Below are 17548 nucleotides of genomic sequence, written 5' to 3' on the forward strand. Positions count from 1 at the left end.
TCAGTATTTGAATATTAATACAGACAAAGATGAATTAAAGCCACAGTATGTAACACAGTAACAGCCACAGCAGCTCAAAAAATGTATTAAAATAAAAGCATGTTTTTTGTGTGTATGTGTGTTGTTGTTGTTTTTTTTTTGTTTTTTTTTTGTTTTGTTATGTTTATTGCACTGAAAAAAGGTGCATCCTTACTCTGAGCTGGCTTGCATCTCCACAAACCTGACTCTTATTTGGCCATGAGCAGGGCCTCCTCCTGCTTGTTTCCATGGAAATGTTTCTTTGACTATAATCTTTGACAGTATGGCATTATCTCTGTGAAGAATGTTCTGACATATGGTTTTGATTTTTAATTTCCAGGGAATTATGGAGGTCATGTGCCACCTCCAGAAAGTTACATACTGTAGCTTTTAGTTATTACAGGACAATAATAACAATAATCTTATAAAAAACATAAAACTGTTAAATTAAATACAGTCACACACACACACACACACAAACATAAACAATACACTGTGCCCTCTCCACCCTCCCTCTCCTCCCTTTTACAAATAGATTATGATGTAGATTTTGCTTATAATTTGTGCTAATATTTGTGTTATTTTGTTGATGGTGAATGTTGAAGTACAAAGAAAGATCTGGAAGCTTGCACCTGCTGCTCAGAGGAGCCGTGGAGAAAAGGCTGTGAGGGCGGACTGCAGCTTCCTGTTGTGGCTTTGTCTCTTTTGCAAAACTTTCAGACTTTTTACACAAACTCAAAGTGTGGGGCCCAGGGTGATGTCGTCTGCTCCGGCTCTGCTCATCTGAAAAACACAGGTGAGGAACCACTTTTTTGTCATATATTCACTGGTTGTTTTAATGACAAACATTTATTTTTGTATAATGTATTTATTTATTTTATTGACCTTTATTTATGCGCCTCTTTTCTGGGGAGTCCTGGCCCAAGAGGAGACTGATTTTGCAGTTTAACAAAGTAAAAAAAGTATACATTTTTTTCTTAATGTCAGATGCATAAAATATGTAGTGTAACAAATGTATTTGTGTGTATGTATACTGCTGCAAGTATCTGTGGTATTAAGGGACTGATTTTCTATCAGCCGATATTGAAAATAATCCCCAGTTTTTGTGGTCATATAATTCCCAGTTTCTGGAGCATTAGACGTGTCTTTCTACAAAAAATAACTAGTGTGTTCAGACTGAAATAGAAGAGCAGTGACTGTATGTTTACAAATAGTTTTATATCCAAGATTTTATTTTTAAAAAATCAAGAACTTTTTATAATTATTTTTGACAAAAGCTGAACAACAATTTTACTTCAACTTTAAAATCTTGATATCATCATAATTAGTTTCATGTTTCCATTCTGTTGTAAAAAAGTTTTGAAATAAATATCGGCAAATACAAATACAGGTAATCAGCCGCAACAGTAAGACATATATTAGATATATTTGTCTGAAAAACAAACAAACGCAGCACATATTTGACCATCCCTGTGAAGGAAATGTGAGGTAATGGAATGTTTTTAATTTTATTATTAAAAGTTTTTGGGAAAAGTACTACTCTTACTCAAGTAAGAGTAACTGAAGGAGTAACTGTCTGGACAAAGTTAATGTAATTGGACATGGAAGGATAAAGTATTAAATAATGCACAAAATCTAATATTTTTAAATGAAAATGACAAAAAGTAAATATGATGGAGTGGTGCAAGAAACACTTAAGAGTAAAGGTATACTGTACAATTTCTTTTAAAAGAAAGTAAATGTCTTATACAAAACTGGTTAACAAAATGCCCTGACTATAATTCAGTTGTTTGTGTTTGTAGCTGTTTGTACCTCCTCTGGACCACCTCCTCTGGACCACCTCCTCTGGCACCACCTCCTCTGGCACCACCTCCTCTGGCACCACCTCCTCTGGCACCACCTCCTCTGGCACCACCTCCTCTGGCACCATGTCCATCGACCCCGCGGCCGAGCTGCCCTTCTTCTACGGCAGCATCAGTCGCTTTGATGCGGAGCAGCACCTGAAGTTAGCCGGGATGAGCGACGGTCTGTTCCTCCTACGTCAGTGTCTGCGCAGTCTGGGCGGCTACGTCCTGTCTCTGGTGTGGAATCTGAGCTTCCACCACTACCCCATCGAGAAGCAGCTCAATGGGACCTATTGCATTGTGGGAGGTGAGGCTTAGATGTTTTTGACAATTGCTTTTTTCCCTTGAAAAAAGCTCTGTGCTCAAACAAAAACACTTTTCCCCACCCACACTTGTGGTTTAACAGGTTTCACCTTTGTCGTCTATTGGCAAGAAAATCACATTTTTGAAAAAAAATTGTGAAAAGTAATTTTGTGTAATAGGTTAATTTTACAGACACTGTGGACATGAAACTGCAATGCATAATCTACAATCTACATAATGAAAACAATGATTTAGTGAACTTTTAGCACCAGTACATCCATGTATCAGGTTTATGTGCTGTATCATGAGGTACTTGGCAACTGAGACTCTGCAGTGACATCACACTGGGGGTGTACTGCATTTATTTCTACTGCAAAATGTTCAGCAGTTACCACGATGACACAGTGCACACATTAGCAAACACTGTCAAAAAAGTTTTAAGATCATCTGAAAACTATAGAAAAAATACAAAATGGATTTAAACAACATATTTCCAGGCACCTGTGAACAATACGAGCGTTTATGCTCCTGTTAAGTTTTAAATTTCAACAAAAAAAGTGACTAACTTAAAAACTGTTGGCTAATGCTAGCTAGCTATTATTTGAGAGACTTGTTTGACATTACAAAATCAGTGCACCTGTTGTAGTTTCAGCCAAGTCAGTTCTTTACGCTCACACTGTTAAAGTAAAGCTAACTAACTTGAGTAACAGAGCTTCAGACAGAGCAGTGCTTCTAGTTAGCATCACACCCCCATAAAATGTTGCCCTGACCGTCGTAAACATATTGATATTATTCTTCGCTTATGTCTCACACGTAGGTAAGGCGCACTGTGGTCCTGCAGAGCTGTGTGAGTTTTACAGTAAAGATCCAGATGGTCTGGTGTGTACCCTGAAGAAGCCCTGCCTGCGCCCCCCCGAGACCCCCATCAAACTGGGGGTGTTCGACAGTCTCCGTGACAACATGCTCCGCGAGTACGTGAGGCAGACCTGGAACCTGGAGGTAACTTTCACTGCGTAGAGTTAATGTAGTGCAGCTTTTAAGACACAGTACCTGATTTTTACTGTCTGAAAAATGAGAAAACTAAAACTAGTTCATTTTAAACGGTTTGCAGTGGTCCAGAGTTACTCCTCACTTAACTTATACATTCAGACAATCCTAATAAGTCACCACAATGAGTTTACTAGCACTTTTCACAACTTTAAGAGACTTTCAGGAGTTTTGTCGCGATGGTAAAGCTACAAACAACTAGCATGCTAACAAGCACTTCCTGATTATCGGACAATAAACTGTCTTATAATTAGATCAGCAGATTTATATTGATCTCAAGGGCTGCTTATACAATATATCTGTACAGTACTGGGGCAAATAAGACATAAGGTACTGGCAATTTAATTACACATTTGACTGCAAGAAGTTTTCTTTTTTTTCTCTTTTGTCCACAATACAGACGACGTTTACTGTAAATTTGTCATTCACTTTATAAAATATGCTGTATTAAACATTCATATCTATTATCTATGTAGCATTCAGGATAATTCATTACATGTGATCATACAAGTTCACGTGTACAATCCAAGATGGCGCCATGTACGGTCGCCCTGGTGATTTTAAGTCATGTTTGTGCTGTTGTTCTGATGCTGCTGTTGTATATATTTTCTACCTCTTTGTGCATGCTCTTATTTGCATTTATTCAGTGTTTTTATGTTGCACTTTATCACCAAAATAAGTTTCTACTAGTACTAGTTTGTGAGCTGTGTTCACTGACAATGGAAATAAAAGTGTTCTGATTCTGATTCTGAAAAAATGCATATGCACATCACCTTTAACTGTTCTGAGTGATATAAATAAAATGAAAAGAACAAAAAACAAAACACAGACTTTGATAATAGGGCTACAAGATTGATCACACTTAAATCAGAATTGCAGTTCGAATAGCCGCAATTAGCAAAAAAGGCTAACATAATTTTCTTTGCAAACAACAAAAACAACACTATAAATCTGTTCGTCTTTAAAATGCAAACTTTGAACAGAATCCAATTATCAAAACATAAATCCTGAAATCCTAATCACACTGCCTGTCACATAAATCATAATGAGTTATTTTCTTAATTCAGTCCCATAACTGTCCTAATGTGTGTGTCTTCTGTCCAGGGCGAGGAGATGGAGCAGGCCATTATCAGTCAGGCCCCAAACCTGGAGAGACTCATCGCCACCACGGCCCACGAGAGGATGTCCTGGTACCACGGCAAGATCACCAGACAGGAGGGAGAGAGGAGGCTGTACTCCGGAGCGCAGCCTGATGGGAAATTTCTGTGAGTAAAGCTACATACAGTGTTCACCCTACTTCCTGTTTTGGGATTGTTAAAGTGAATATGACAGACTGCTAATCATGGTAAAGTTAAACAAAGAAAACTAAAGATACAAACTAAAGACGCTCAGGGCTTCTCCTTTATCCCGCACTTTGCTAAATGTACACGCTTGTTGAGTTTTTTTAAAGTAGATTTGTGTATATGTGTTAAATTAGGCTCTTTCTAGGTCCCTTTCCTGTATGCATCCTGTATTTTTTGTATTATTATACTGCTATAGTTTATGGTTATGGTTTATTGATGAGGGGTGTTAAGAAAATTGGACTAGAGGAGGAATAGTTTGTAATCCTTGGACTGAAAGGAGAGAAGTTGTGTTTAAAAAATCCCTCAAAAATAAATAAAATAAGTAAGAGGATTGTGTTAAATGGGGTAGACAACTAATACAAGTAATATGTGCATCCTAGATCTATGGCGCATCCTGGTGGCTTTTTTTTTCTTACAAATTTATTACAAATATATAAATATATAAACAGTGAACAATGGCAAGAGGCTTAAGCATTACATTATATTACATTACATTCATACGGCACGTGCAAAAATATTAAACAAATGTATAAAAAATAAATACAGTCGTACATTTTAAATTCCAAATTCTGTGTAAAGTGCTTTTGTTTTCAGGGCTTTTGGGTTTGAACAATAGTTTAAAGAAATTATATAAGTTTAAATACAGCAAGTTTGGGTTTCTGGTTAGAAAATTTACAACAATGAATATGATATTTTGAGAGGATTTAAAAACACAGTGGAGCACTTCCTGTATTACTGTATGACATCACAAGGTGGAACAGAGTGTTTTCTGTTTGAGAGAAGAACACAGCCTAACTATTCAGGGTCTGTGTGAGTGAAATAAAACAAAACTCCAACTATGTTCTAGTTTTATCATTTCAGCGAAGTTTATTATTTTACTTCCTGGTTACACACAAGCAGCAGATAGATACTGTTACCTAGCAACCATTCTGTAAACAAGGACCAAAACTTGTATAAACTGCACAATAATTATAACTAGACAAATAAATATAAATTATAACATGTTTATTTTGTTAGATGAAGGTTCAAACTGCCAGAAAAATGTGTTTGTTGCATTTTGAATAGAATTTTCAGTGCATTTCCTGTATTTTTGTACTTTTATACCTGTATTTTTGTACTTTTATACCTGTATTTTTGTACATTTATACTTTTTTTTCTCCACAAACTACCACTTAACTGATGTAAAACTATGATAAATATTTAGCACAGGTATTATCCCACTAAACCAAGTCAGAATTAGAAAAAAACATGAAAACCTGTCATACGTTTTGGCCTTGGGAACTTTACGGTTGCTAGGTAACAGTTATGGAATTACCCACTGCCCGTGTCGAACCAGGAAGTAAAATCATAAAAAAACGAGGAAAAATTACAAGATTTTGAGTAAACGTTTAAATATAATGATGTGAATTAACTGTGTAATCTGTCACATGCACTTTAAACACGAAGGTAAGCGTCATATTCAGGATTTTTTTTTTTTTTTTTCTCAGAGTAAGAGACAGGGAAGAGGTCGGGACATTTGCACTTTCGATGATGTATGGGAAAACTGTGTACCACTATCAGGTCCTGGAGGATAAATCTGGGAAGTACTCAATGCCAGAGGGAACCAAGTTTGACACCATCTGGCAGGTACGGAAACATACTAACATTTCAAACTTGATTTTGATAATAAGAAATAGACTCGATACTCAATATTCTGATGATAACTAAAAACAATATTTATTTAGACAATAGAATGTGATTTTCAACATTAAATCGTAGTACTCTCTTTTATATTACCATGTTCGTATCTGATTTTTGATACTTTTAATAACCTCAGCTTAAACCTGACAATACTCTTTTTTAACTATTTTCACACATTTGATTTTATCCTCCAACTCTCTGTTTTTAATCACTAATTAGTAATATTTTTTGCTACTTTAAAACATTCACAACAGTCTGTAAGTATTTATAAAGGCTGCATTTTTTTTAAATACCATAATTTCCTCTACAAACAACAAAATATAAACATGTTCTTCACAAAAAACTGCTAACTGATATGTGATTCTTGTATTGTTTTGTGTTAAAATGCAAACAGAATCTTATTATCAAAACATAAATCGCAAAATTAACAGGAATGCTTGTCAGAAAAATCACAATTACCAGTACATTTATTTCCCAAATGGTTCAGCCTTACTATATTTTATACATCACTAGAAGATTTATGTTTCGGCCTGTCACCATAATTACCATATCGACGTATCATTATTGTGAGCACATTTTCTTTACACTGCTGGGAGATATTTGGTTATTTTTTGGCTATAGAGCTGAGTTTCGGGTCCAAGAAAGGCAGGATCATGGCAAAAAACAACAAAAAAAACCCCAACAAAAAACAAAAAACTATAACAGCTGTGAAGTTGCCAGTTGGCCCCAGAAGTGACATCATCAGTGACATCATCAGATTTGAGGTGATTGTTGAATAAATCACTTGTATAACCCATTACAGATGCAAAGTAAGTACTAAAGTGTTTCATTCTCTTGTTTAGTCATTGCAGTTTATGGTTTTTTTTTACAATATTGTAGATTTAGAACAGTTTTTGTGGTTTAAATCTGACCTTGGGTTGCGTCAGTGGCATAAATTTGTTTCAGTTTTATCGTTTTCATCTATATATTCTTCTACATATTTGCGGTTTGATAAAAGTGCTATATAAATACAATGGAGTACATGTATTTTAAAGAACATTATGATTAATATTACTAAAGGTGCACTGCGTAACATTTCTGGTACATGGCACAGCACCTGTTTGTCCTTAGCCATGCAGATGTAATTACTTTGCTTGGAATGTTCCATCGTGTTGGCATCAAATGTATCTATCTCCGTGGAGACGAGAAAGTGACACCAGCAGGCCAAGTTACAGGTCAGATCTGTGGAGAGGCGACCCCGCTCACAGTGAGAATAAGTGTTTGTTTGGGGGATTTTTTGAGAAATTAAAACACAGGTAATGAAATAAATGCTGGATATACAGTATGTTTAATGCCATACTGCAGAACATTCCAGGCAAAGCAATAATATCTCCATGGAGACAAGCAGGTGGCAGAGCGTCTATTAGAAAAGTTACGCTGTGCAGCTTTAAATGTGTTATTTTGTGTTTCTCAATTTGAATAAAGATAGTATTTCTCTTCTTAAGACGACCTCAAAATGTGTTTTTCAATATAGAAATGTGAAAGTTTAGGGTTTTTTTTACTTTCTAACCCACTTTTTTATGTTTTATTCTCATTAGCTGGTTGAATATTTGAAATTGAAACCCGATGGCCTGGTAACTTGTTTGGGAGAGGCTTGTTCCAATGGCAGATCTGATGCAAGTGAGTTTAAATTTGTCCATATTTTCACTTCATTTGTTTTCTTTTCTTTTCTCTGGACGCTGCTTTTGAATAATGATCTGTTATTTGTTCTAACTTGTTGTAACGTCACAGAGACCCCAAGTCTCCCGCAAACAGTAAGTCAAATATCCATCGTCTCAAGTTGTGCAGCATGTTTTTCCTGTGTTGAACTTTCTCTGTGTAACTGTTTCAGAGGCAGAGAGCAGTTCCAAATGGATATGTACCGCCCCCTACAGGTCAGGCATCACATGTACAAAGCATTTATGTTGCTCAAACTTGATTTAAAAAAAAAAAAAAAAAGGACATTATGCAAATCATTTAAGGGAAATAGATACAAATGAATATTAATAAAGGCATTGCATTTTCAAAAAGGAGGAGAACACTAGTTTAAAGGTATAGTATGTAACTTTCTGGACATGGCACATCACCTGCAGGATTTCAGGAAATAGAAAGTTAAAACCATGCTTTGGAACACTGAAACATTCCCCATGGATATAGACACGTTTTATGCCTTAAAGTGGAATATTATAACAAAACAGCATGTCCATAGAAACAAGCAGGAAGTACTTGTTTCCATGGAAATGCAGAAGGATATTCTCCTCTAGGCTAAATATGGTTTTCTACATTTATCAGTGCAATACACGCAACCAAAATGAAACAAAAATGCTTTTATTTCAGTCTATTTGAGTCTGTATTTGGCAAAAAAGTTACACACTATAGCTTTAATCCTACCATTATTTTACTATAGTTTATCTACGTTATCTTTTCAAAGTAATTCATAATAAACCTAAGTCCCACATTGTAGTGCCCCATTGAATTAAACAGGAGAGAAATCAGTCAAAAGAACACATCAGTTACACAAACTCACAGTCATCGTTTTTGTCCAAAGAAGATAAAGTAATTAGTGAAAAGTTATTTTGAATTAGACCATGTTAAACTACATTATTACTTATCTGAGGTGTTGATCTGCAGCTGATGAGGTAGATCGAGACCCCCTGCCCATGGACGACAGCGCGTACCACAACCCCCACGAGCTCAAGAAGTTCAACATCAAGAGGTCCAAACTGGTCCTGGACGAGGTGGAGCTGGGGTCTGGAAACTTCGGCTGCGTCAAGAAAGGAGTCTTCAAAACAGACAAGTAAGCATTGATAGGCTATGTTCACTTGACATTGTAATATTCCCTGGGGAGTGTGATGCTAACCGTAGGCCCTGCTCTGTCTGAGGCTTTGTTAGAGTTTAATGTGAGCTTTAATTTAACACAATCTGGCCAGAAACAACTGATTTAGCTGGAACTACAACAACCTAAACGAGACCATAAACGATTGTACTTTTGGCAGTGTTTGCTAATGTGTGTATTGTATCACCGTGGTAACTGCTGAACATTCCACCATAGACAAACAGGCATTACACCCTCAACATGATGTCACTGCAAAGTATCAATTCTGAGCTGGAGGATGGGTTAGATTGCTGATTTGTTGAACATTTATGTGTAATATCTATGTAATTACTAGGCCTATACGTATGAAAGAAAACTGGAACGAAGTTCAACGTTTAGGCTGAAGTTAAATGTATTTATAATGCCTAACACTATTTAATAATAACACACAAGAATTTCAAGAAAAGTAGCATCAGTTCTACAACAAATGATACAATATGTTACAAAAGAAAAACTACAAACCCTGACAGTTCACATGATTCATTCCTGAGTCCTGTAATTTTCAAAAAGTAATGTTTTATACTGTACTTCTTTTTTAAATGCTTCTATTGTGGAGGAGCTTTTTAATTTATCATCAAGGTTGTTCCACACACTAACCCCTTGAACAGACTTACTTTTTTTGAATATACCTGTTCGTCTAAGATGATACTGACTCTCTCTCTGTTTGAATAACATCTGTAAATGAGGCGGGAGCTTATGATTATCTGCCTTATACTGAACATCATTACGGCTGTGCTAAAATCAACAAGATTAAACAATTTTACTACTTTTAACTTAACAAAAATAGGATTCGTTGGTGCAAGATCGTCTGCTTGGTTACCTATTCCAACGACCTTCTTTTGGAGTAGAAACATTGATTTTATGTTAGATTTATTGGTATTACCCCAAATTTCTACACAATAATTCAAATATGGTAGGAACAGACTAATGTACAATAATTATAACTTTAACAGAGAATATTATAGATAAGCAACTGAAATTTGGAGGCTCGGGGCAATAAGCCTCACATGGCCCCCCTGTAATACAAATTAATATAAAGAGGGTCCAATTCTGGGCCCCCTAAGACCCTGGGGCCCCGGACAACAGACACATTTGTCCCCCCCGTTGACTCCCCAGTGGATTTTTTTTTTTTCCTGCACATTCTGGTGATATAATGGTGATTATCTTTGTTGGTGATTATCATGATTATATAAAATGTCCCACGAATGATTATTATCGACCCTTTTTATCACAATAAACGATATTATTGTTTATTGTGTCATCCCTAGTTGAAAGGACTTTACTGTACACTGTAAGATCAATATGACATGTTTTTAAAGCTATACCCCAAGCAAATAATGGCGTTTCAGATCTACATGGCCTTTAAAGTTCTAAAGCGTGACATGATAACCTGGTTTAGCCCTGGTTTTTGGTTCTGTCTTGGTTACACTATGCATCTTTGAATGTATTTTGCATTTCTTACTCTACTACAAATCTGTTTTTAAATATAGAAATTTGAATATCCCAGTTTGATTTACTTTCTAAAGATGAAAATAAATCCGTTGTGTTTTTGTCAGGGGTCAGATCGACGTGGCCATCAAAGTGCTGAAGAGTGACAACGACAAAATGGTGAAGAACGAGATGATGCGAGAGGCAGAGATCATGTACCAGCTGAGTAACCCCTACATCGTCCGTATGCTGGGCCTGTGCGAAGGAGAAAACCTCATGTTAGTCATGGAAATGGCCGCCGCTGGACCCCTCAACAAATACCTTCAAAATAACAGGTCTGTACAGTATAGGGCTGTCACGATCATCACTATATCCACTTATTATTTAATATAGGAAAGCTGGAACAATATACTTTGGGGCTCAAAAGCTTGTGTACAATTCCTACATTTGAGCTGTAGAGGGTTGAAAAAGTAACTTAATTCTGCTATTTATTTGTTGCAGCTCATTCCACATAAAGCTCCTGTCTATTTTAAAATGGTTTACTGGGATTATCTTGTATTATTGTTGCTGTAAAGTAGTTTCAACACTATCGTTTATCACAGTATATCATTTATCGTGACAGGCCCAGGTCTGTGCAAGCTTTTAGTTACCACTTTATAGTAACTACACCTTAATTAGGTTTAAACCAACTGGATTTTAGCATTGAAATGGGTGTGGATGGGTGAGGTTTATGAAATTCAAAATACATTTCTTACATACAGTTCCTTCTTTATTTTCATGACTATTTACATTGTAGATTCATCCTGGAGGCATCAACACTATGAATGAACACGTATGGAATGTAGTAACTCAAACAGGGCGGAAATGATTTGGGGAAAATATTAAATTTTTCTGGCAAGAATTGTGATCCTGATTAGGTCTGAGATTTATGTTTTTTCTGTCCAAAGTTCACAGTTTAGTTGTGAAATATGAACCGACAGACTAATACAATAATCACATTGCAAACATGCTTAAACTACAGGGTTAACAGCTTTTATGTAGAATAAGACAGGATTGCGTCCATTCAAATTGTGATTTTGATTCAACTGTGATTAATCTCGCTACCACACTCTATAATGACAGTCTTTGAGATAAAAGATCTCAAGAACCAGGTCTAAACCAGGTTATAAAATGTGTAGTCATCCTCCTCCTTGTCCTCCTTGTCCTCCTCTTCCTCCTCTGTCTCCAAAAGTTTGAGTTGTTTTTGAAAACCATCTGCTCTGTTTGTCTGTCTGTTTTCCTCTGTCTGTAAGACATCTTCTCCCAAAACTCCTCCTCCCTCTCTTTCCTCTTTTTCTCTCCGTCTCGCTTCTCTTCTGCCTCCTCTGTCTCTCTCTCTCTCCTACTCTCTCCTCTTCTCCTCAATCTCTCACTCCCCCTGTCCCAGGAAGACCCTGATTGTAATCAAAACACTGATGCAAAACCTGGAATTCTTCCTCTCTTTTTGCTCTCTCCATCATCAATCTTTGGATCTCATGTCTCACTTTTCCATTGAAGTTCTTTTGTCCACTGGCTTTTCCTGTAGACTTATTTGGGTGGTCTAAACCAGATTTAGACCTGGTTTAGATCTGGTTTAGACCTGGTTTAGACTCGGTTTAGAACTAGTTTAGACCTGGTTTAGAACTAGTTTAGATCTGGTTTAGACCTGATTTAAACCTGGTTTAGGACCTGTTTAGACCCTGTCTTAGGAACTGGTATACACCTGGTTTAGACCCCATTTTAAGACCTGGTTTAGACCTGGTTTAGGACCTGGTTTATACCTGGTTTAGGACCTGGTTTAGGACCTGGATTAGGCCTGGTTTAGATCTGGCTTAGGACCTGGTTCAGACCTGTTTAGAACTTGTTTAGGACCTGGTTTATACCTGGTTTAGACCTGGTTTATACCTGGTTTAGGACCTGGTTTAGACCTGGTTTAGGACCTGGTTTAGGACCTGGTTTAGATCTGGCTTAGGACTTGGTTCAGACCTGGTTTAAGACCAGTTTTAGACCTGGTTTAGGCCTGATTTAAACCTGGTGTAGGACCTGGTTTCAGACCTGGTTTAGAACTTGTTTAGGACCTGGTTTATACCTGGTTTAGGACCTGGTTTAGACCTGGTTTAGGACCTGGTTTAGGCCTGGTTTAGATCTGGCTTAGGACTTGGTTCAGACCTGGTTTAGGACCAGTTTTAGACCTGGTTTAGACCTGGCTTAGGACTTGGTTCAGACTTGGTTTAGGACCAGGTTTATACCTGGTTTAGACCTGATTTAAACCTGGTTTAGGACATGGTTTCAGACCTGGTTTAGAACTGGCTTAGGACCAGGTTTAGATCTGGCTTAGGACTTGGTTCAGACCTGGTTTAGAACCTGGTTTAGGACCTGGTTTAGACCTGGTTTAGAACTCCAGGTATGTTTTGATGAGGAAACAACATTATAACATTATAATATGTCCCAACCATAGATCAGAATAGCACAATATGGGCCCTTTAAATAAACCATGTTAACTGTGTTTTAGAGAAAAGAGCAGAGTAGAAACCTTTTCACTTTAAATGAAAAAGTGTGTCCAAACTTTGGGCTGGTGTGTATTTCCTGCAGAGACAGTGTGTCGGTAGAGAACATAGTAAACCTTATGCATCAGGTGTCTGTGGGGATGAAGTATCTGGAGGAGAAGAACTTTGTGGCACAGAGACCTCGCCGCTCCGAAACGTCCTGCTGGTCAAACCTCACTACGCCAAGATCAGCGACTTTGGCCTGTCCAAGGCTCTCAACGCAGACGAGAGCTACTACAAGGTATTCACCTGTAACTATAAATACTACATCGACTTATTGTACATGACATCACAAGGTGGAACAGAGCATTTTGAGCTTTGGAGATGCAGAGAGACTAATAATAAAGGTTACTCAAAACATGTGTGATGAAGTGACAGCATTATAACATGGCTTAAATCTCACAAGAGTCAGTTTTCCATAATCGTTTATTGTCTATATTTACTTCACCAAGTAAGTACTTTTTTCCTACTCACACTCACTCTGCATTTACTTGCTTTTACTTGAAAAGATTCCAACACAAACATGTTGGGTTCACAAATGTCACATAGGGGGTTTTCCATTAAAAAAGCCAGGCTTATTTAGGCAATCCAGGCTTGTCAAATCCTCACTTCGTTCCATCAAAGTGAATAACCAGAGCTGGCACTGAGTTGCCGTAGTAACAAGCACACAGGTATAAACCTGGTTGGGACTGGGCTAAGTGTCAAGATTATTTTAGCTTTGTCTCCAAGAATGTCTAAGGAAACAGTTTAATCAAAAGTTTCAGCACATGCACTCCCCCATCTGTGTTTAATTCCACTTGTCTCTGTCTGAATACACTTTAAAAAATGACTTACGAGCCGCGTGTCGTCTGAGACTTTTAATGATGACCAGCCACGTCCTCCCATGCACTGGACACGTGTGTGGACACTGCACTCATCAAAAAAGCACAAATCATATAAACGCCTATGGCCATTACTTCATTATAATGATCTTGCACATTTGGCTGTAGTGAAGGGCAGTGCAGCATTTGTGCAAAGACAGAAACACTGGTTTGGACTCTGAGGATGAGCTGGTTTTCAGTGGTTTTCCCTGTGCACTCCTGGTCAGACTGAGGCTTATTTTTTTCATGATTTGTGGCTTAAGATGGAGATGGAGCTAGTTTCAACTCAGGATTTCAGGATAAGACTGAACTTGTTAAGTAACTTTAATGGAATACCCTCATAGCCATTATCAAATCAAAACATAAAAGTGCATATGCTGTTATCTACACTGAAATACCACAATGAAGAGGCTGGGTTTATATTGTACTTTTGAACAGGAAGTCAAAGAAGCTGTTAATAGGTCAACATTGAGGTTTACAGTGAACAAAATGTAAAATCATGACCTACATATGTTCTATCTTAATGCTAAATATGCAGGAAACACACAAAATGTCTTCTTTAAGATAAGATAATATCAATAATGTTATGTGATGTTGCTTGTGCTTCGTAGTCTCGCAGTGGAGGAAAATGGCCTCTGAAGTGGTACGCCCCTGAGTGTTTAAGCCACCGCAAGTTCTCCAGTAAAAGTGACGTGTGGAGCTTTGGCATCACCATGTGGGAGGCCTTTTCTTATGGAGGAAAACCGTATAAGGTAGAGCTAAAAAATGAACTGACTGATCGTGATTAATCAGCTGTGAAAAGGGTGAGGTGACTGCTGTTGTGATTTGGGGCGATGAACACTCTAGACAAAATAGGAACATCTTCATGGAGATAACAAAGTTTTGGAAACCACCAAATAACAGTGCACCTTTCAAGAGAGTTTGTAGTGTTTTAGTATTGTATTGGTGGGTTTCAGATGACACCACAACATTCTAAAGAAATCTGAAAAACACCTATTTCCTGTGTCTGACATGAGATTATACAATACCATAATCAGTGGTGGAATGTAACAAAGTAAAAGTAGTAAAGTACTGTGCAAATGTATACATTTTAGGTATCTGTACTCTGATTTTTAAAGTGGATACTATTATCTTCACTACATATTAGAGCAGGTATCTGTACTTTCTACTCTACTAAATTTCTGAACAGGACTGAAACGTAGTGTTTTATTATTTTCTGAGACCTGCAGAAAAGGCTGGGTTTATTTTTAACATGTTCATAATTTCATAATATACAAAAAAATGTACTGATAAAAACAGCCAGAAAAAAACAATTGATTCAAGTGTTTCTGTTGAATCAAACTCAGCACAAATCTTCAACAAAATCCCTATATTTGAAGCTTTATTAGATCTCGAAATGTTTTACTTTTTATTCTTAAAGTACATTTTAAACTTTAAAACTTTTACTTAAGCAGTTTTTTCATGTTTTAGTCTTACTTGATTATTTTTTTGCTCCAGTATTTGTACTTTTACTTAAGTAACAAAACTGAGCACTTCTTCGACCACTGACCATAATATTTATTTTACGCTTCCAGTCCTCATCCTTATTAACAAAATAAGTAAACTTAAATATCAAAAAGTGACAGCATAAGTCTGTAACTTAAATCTTCTCTTAAAATGTCTTTGTTTGTGTTATACCAGAAACTGAAAAACCAGGACGTGCAGGACTTCCTTAAAAGTGGTCAGAGATTGGAGCGTCCAGCTGTCTGTCCAGAGAAGATGTACTCACTGATGTTGGAGTGCTGGACCATAGAGTAAGAAACCACTGTCACAACTTTTAACACAATATCATGGCTGTAGTGCACTAAAGAAAAGATATACTGTACATTAGTAGACTAAAGTAGTAGAACTGCAAGCTATTTCTCAAAGCTATTTAGTGTCTAGGCTTGTAATCAACTAAAGAAATTCTTAGACATGACCTGCTGATCGATTAGCCGACGAAAAAGGAGGCATGGAAAAAGCTCTAAAAACGTACATATCTGACCTAAACTGCGCTCACATCGCTACACCTGCACTGGAGTTCATGCAAAAACTATTATTTATGTGGATAAGTCCTAAAAAACAGTGTATTTAAATAAAGATTTAACTTTTAAGATTAAACTTGTGCATCTTGTGAGTTTAACCTGCCTATTTACATGTTTTAAACTACCAAATCTTCACCTAACATACTCACCAATTTCTCCATTCTGCTGTTGTCTCATATAAATCCTTATAATCTAAATACGATAATTAGTCAACCAATGCATATTCTGGTTGACTAAGACTCCATCGACACTGCATTTATATATAAAAAGATGGACTCTGTCAGTGCAGAATCAATAAACTGACTGTATGGGTGTCACTGATATTATTATGATGCCCTCTAGTGGTGAAATATTAGTTATGCTGCTCTGTAAATCTGACAGAAGAGGAGAGAGACAAAGCACTGGTTTCAAAAATATTTACCACTAGCAATTATGTTTTTGTTTTCATTTTTTTTGACAAAAATAAGCAAATATGGAGAACAGTCTTGAATTCAACTTTTAACAAAAAAAACATTCCTCCAAACCCATGCTTTGACTGTCAGAGGATTGGCTGTAAACCTCTCAACTAAAGCAACACTATGTAACTTTTGTAAGATGAAACACATAATTCCATGGAAATAGAAAGTTAAAACCATAGTTCAGATAGATAAATATGTCTATGTATGCAATACTGTGGAAAATTATAGCCAAAGGAACAACATTTCCATGGAGACAAGCAGGTCAGATATGAGTCAGGGCCGTGGAGGTGCAAGCCCACTCATAATATGAACCGATGTTTTTCCACATTTTAGTGCAATAAAAACAACCAAAAGGAAACAAACAACAAAAACGCTTTCTATTTTTAGCTAAAGACGTTGTGTATTAGGGACCATTTATTTGCACAGCCCAATTTCGAGCTGTGAAATCAGTTTGTTCTAATGATGATTATGTTATAAAAATAACGTTGCAACACGATTACATTTTTGTCAATATGCTCCTTTGATTGAACATATATTCCCCTATTTTTCTCCTCTCATTTCTGTTTTCAGACTTGACAAACGCCCTGACTTCAAGAAGGTGGAGGAGAGCATGAGATCCTTCCATTTCTCCATATCGAAGCGGCCTCAGTCTGGGGAAGCTGCAGCAAAAACCAACTAGACCCAGAAGACAAGGCCCATACTGTCCCTGATCCACAAAGAGCCTTTTAAACAGCTATTAACCAACTAAAACAAAGAGCTACTATGAGAGAAGCGCATGCACCAGAATCTGACACAGTTCAAATGCATAAGCAGGACTCCACAGCACTGGACTCAATGAGACACAGAGACTTCTGACTGTCTCATGTCTATGGGCAAAAGGATCATTAATCACATTATTTAAAGTTGTTTATTGCGTTTTATTTTTGTGAAGATGGATACTGAGAAAAAAAAATGTCAAGGAGGAATACCAGTCTACACGTTACAAAGCCTTCATGTCGTCATGTATTTAAGAATTTGAACATTTTTGGCTTTTTTTTTTTTTTGCAT

General features: G+C 36.9%; 1 protein-coding gene across 1 annotated transcript; it reads left to right on the plus strand.

The window, feature by feature from the left end:
- Positions 1-674: 674 nt before the first annotated feature.
- Positions 675-17548, plus strand: LOC117370327 (tyrosine-protein kinase ZAP-70-like). Its single transcript, XM_033965724.2, is given in 16 exon segments — positions 675-814; positions 1821-2169; positions 2983-3164; positions 4317-4477; positions 6043-6181; positions 7813-7894; positions 8006-8028; positions 8106-8148; positions 8885-9050; positions 10685-10891; positions 13167-13251; positions 13253-13270; positions 13272-13361; positions 14592-14732; positions 15661-15773; positions 17072-17548. Coding segments are annotated over 15 exon segments (1782 nt in total). The 5' UTR covers positions 675-814; positions 1821-1946; the 3' UTR covers positions 17181-17548.

The sequence above is a fragment of the Periophthalmus magnuspinnatus genome, chromosome 4, assembly GCF_009829125.3.
Source record: "Periophthalmus magnuspinnatus isolate fPerMag1 chromosome 4, fPerMag1.2.pri, whole genome shotgun sequence".
NCBI lineage: Eukaryota > Metazoa > Chordata > Actinopteri > Gobiiformes > Gobiidae > Periophthalmus > Periophthalmus magnuspinnatus.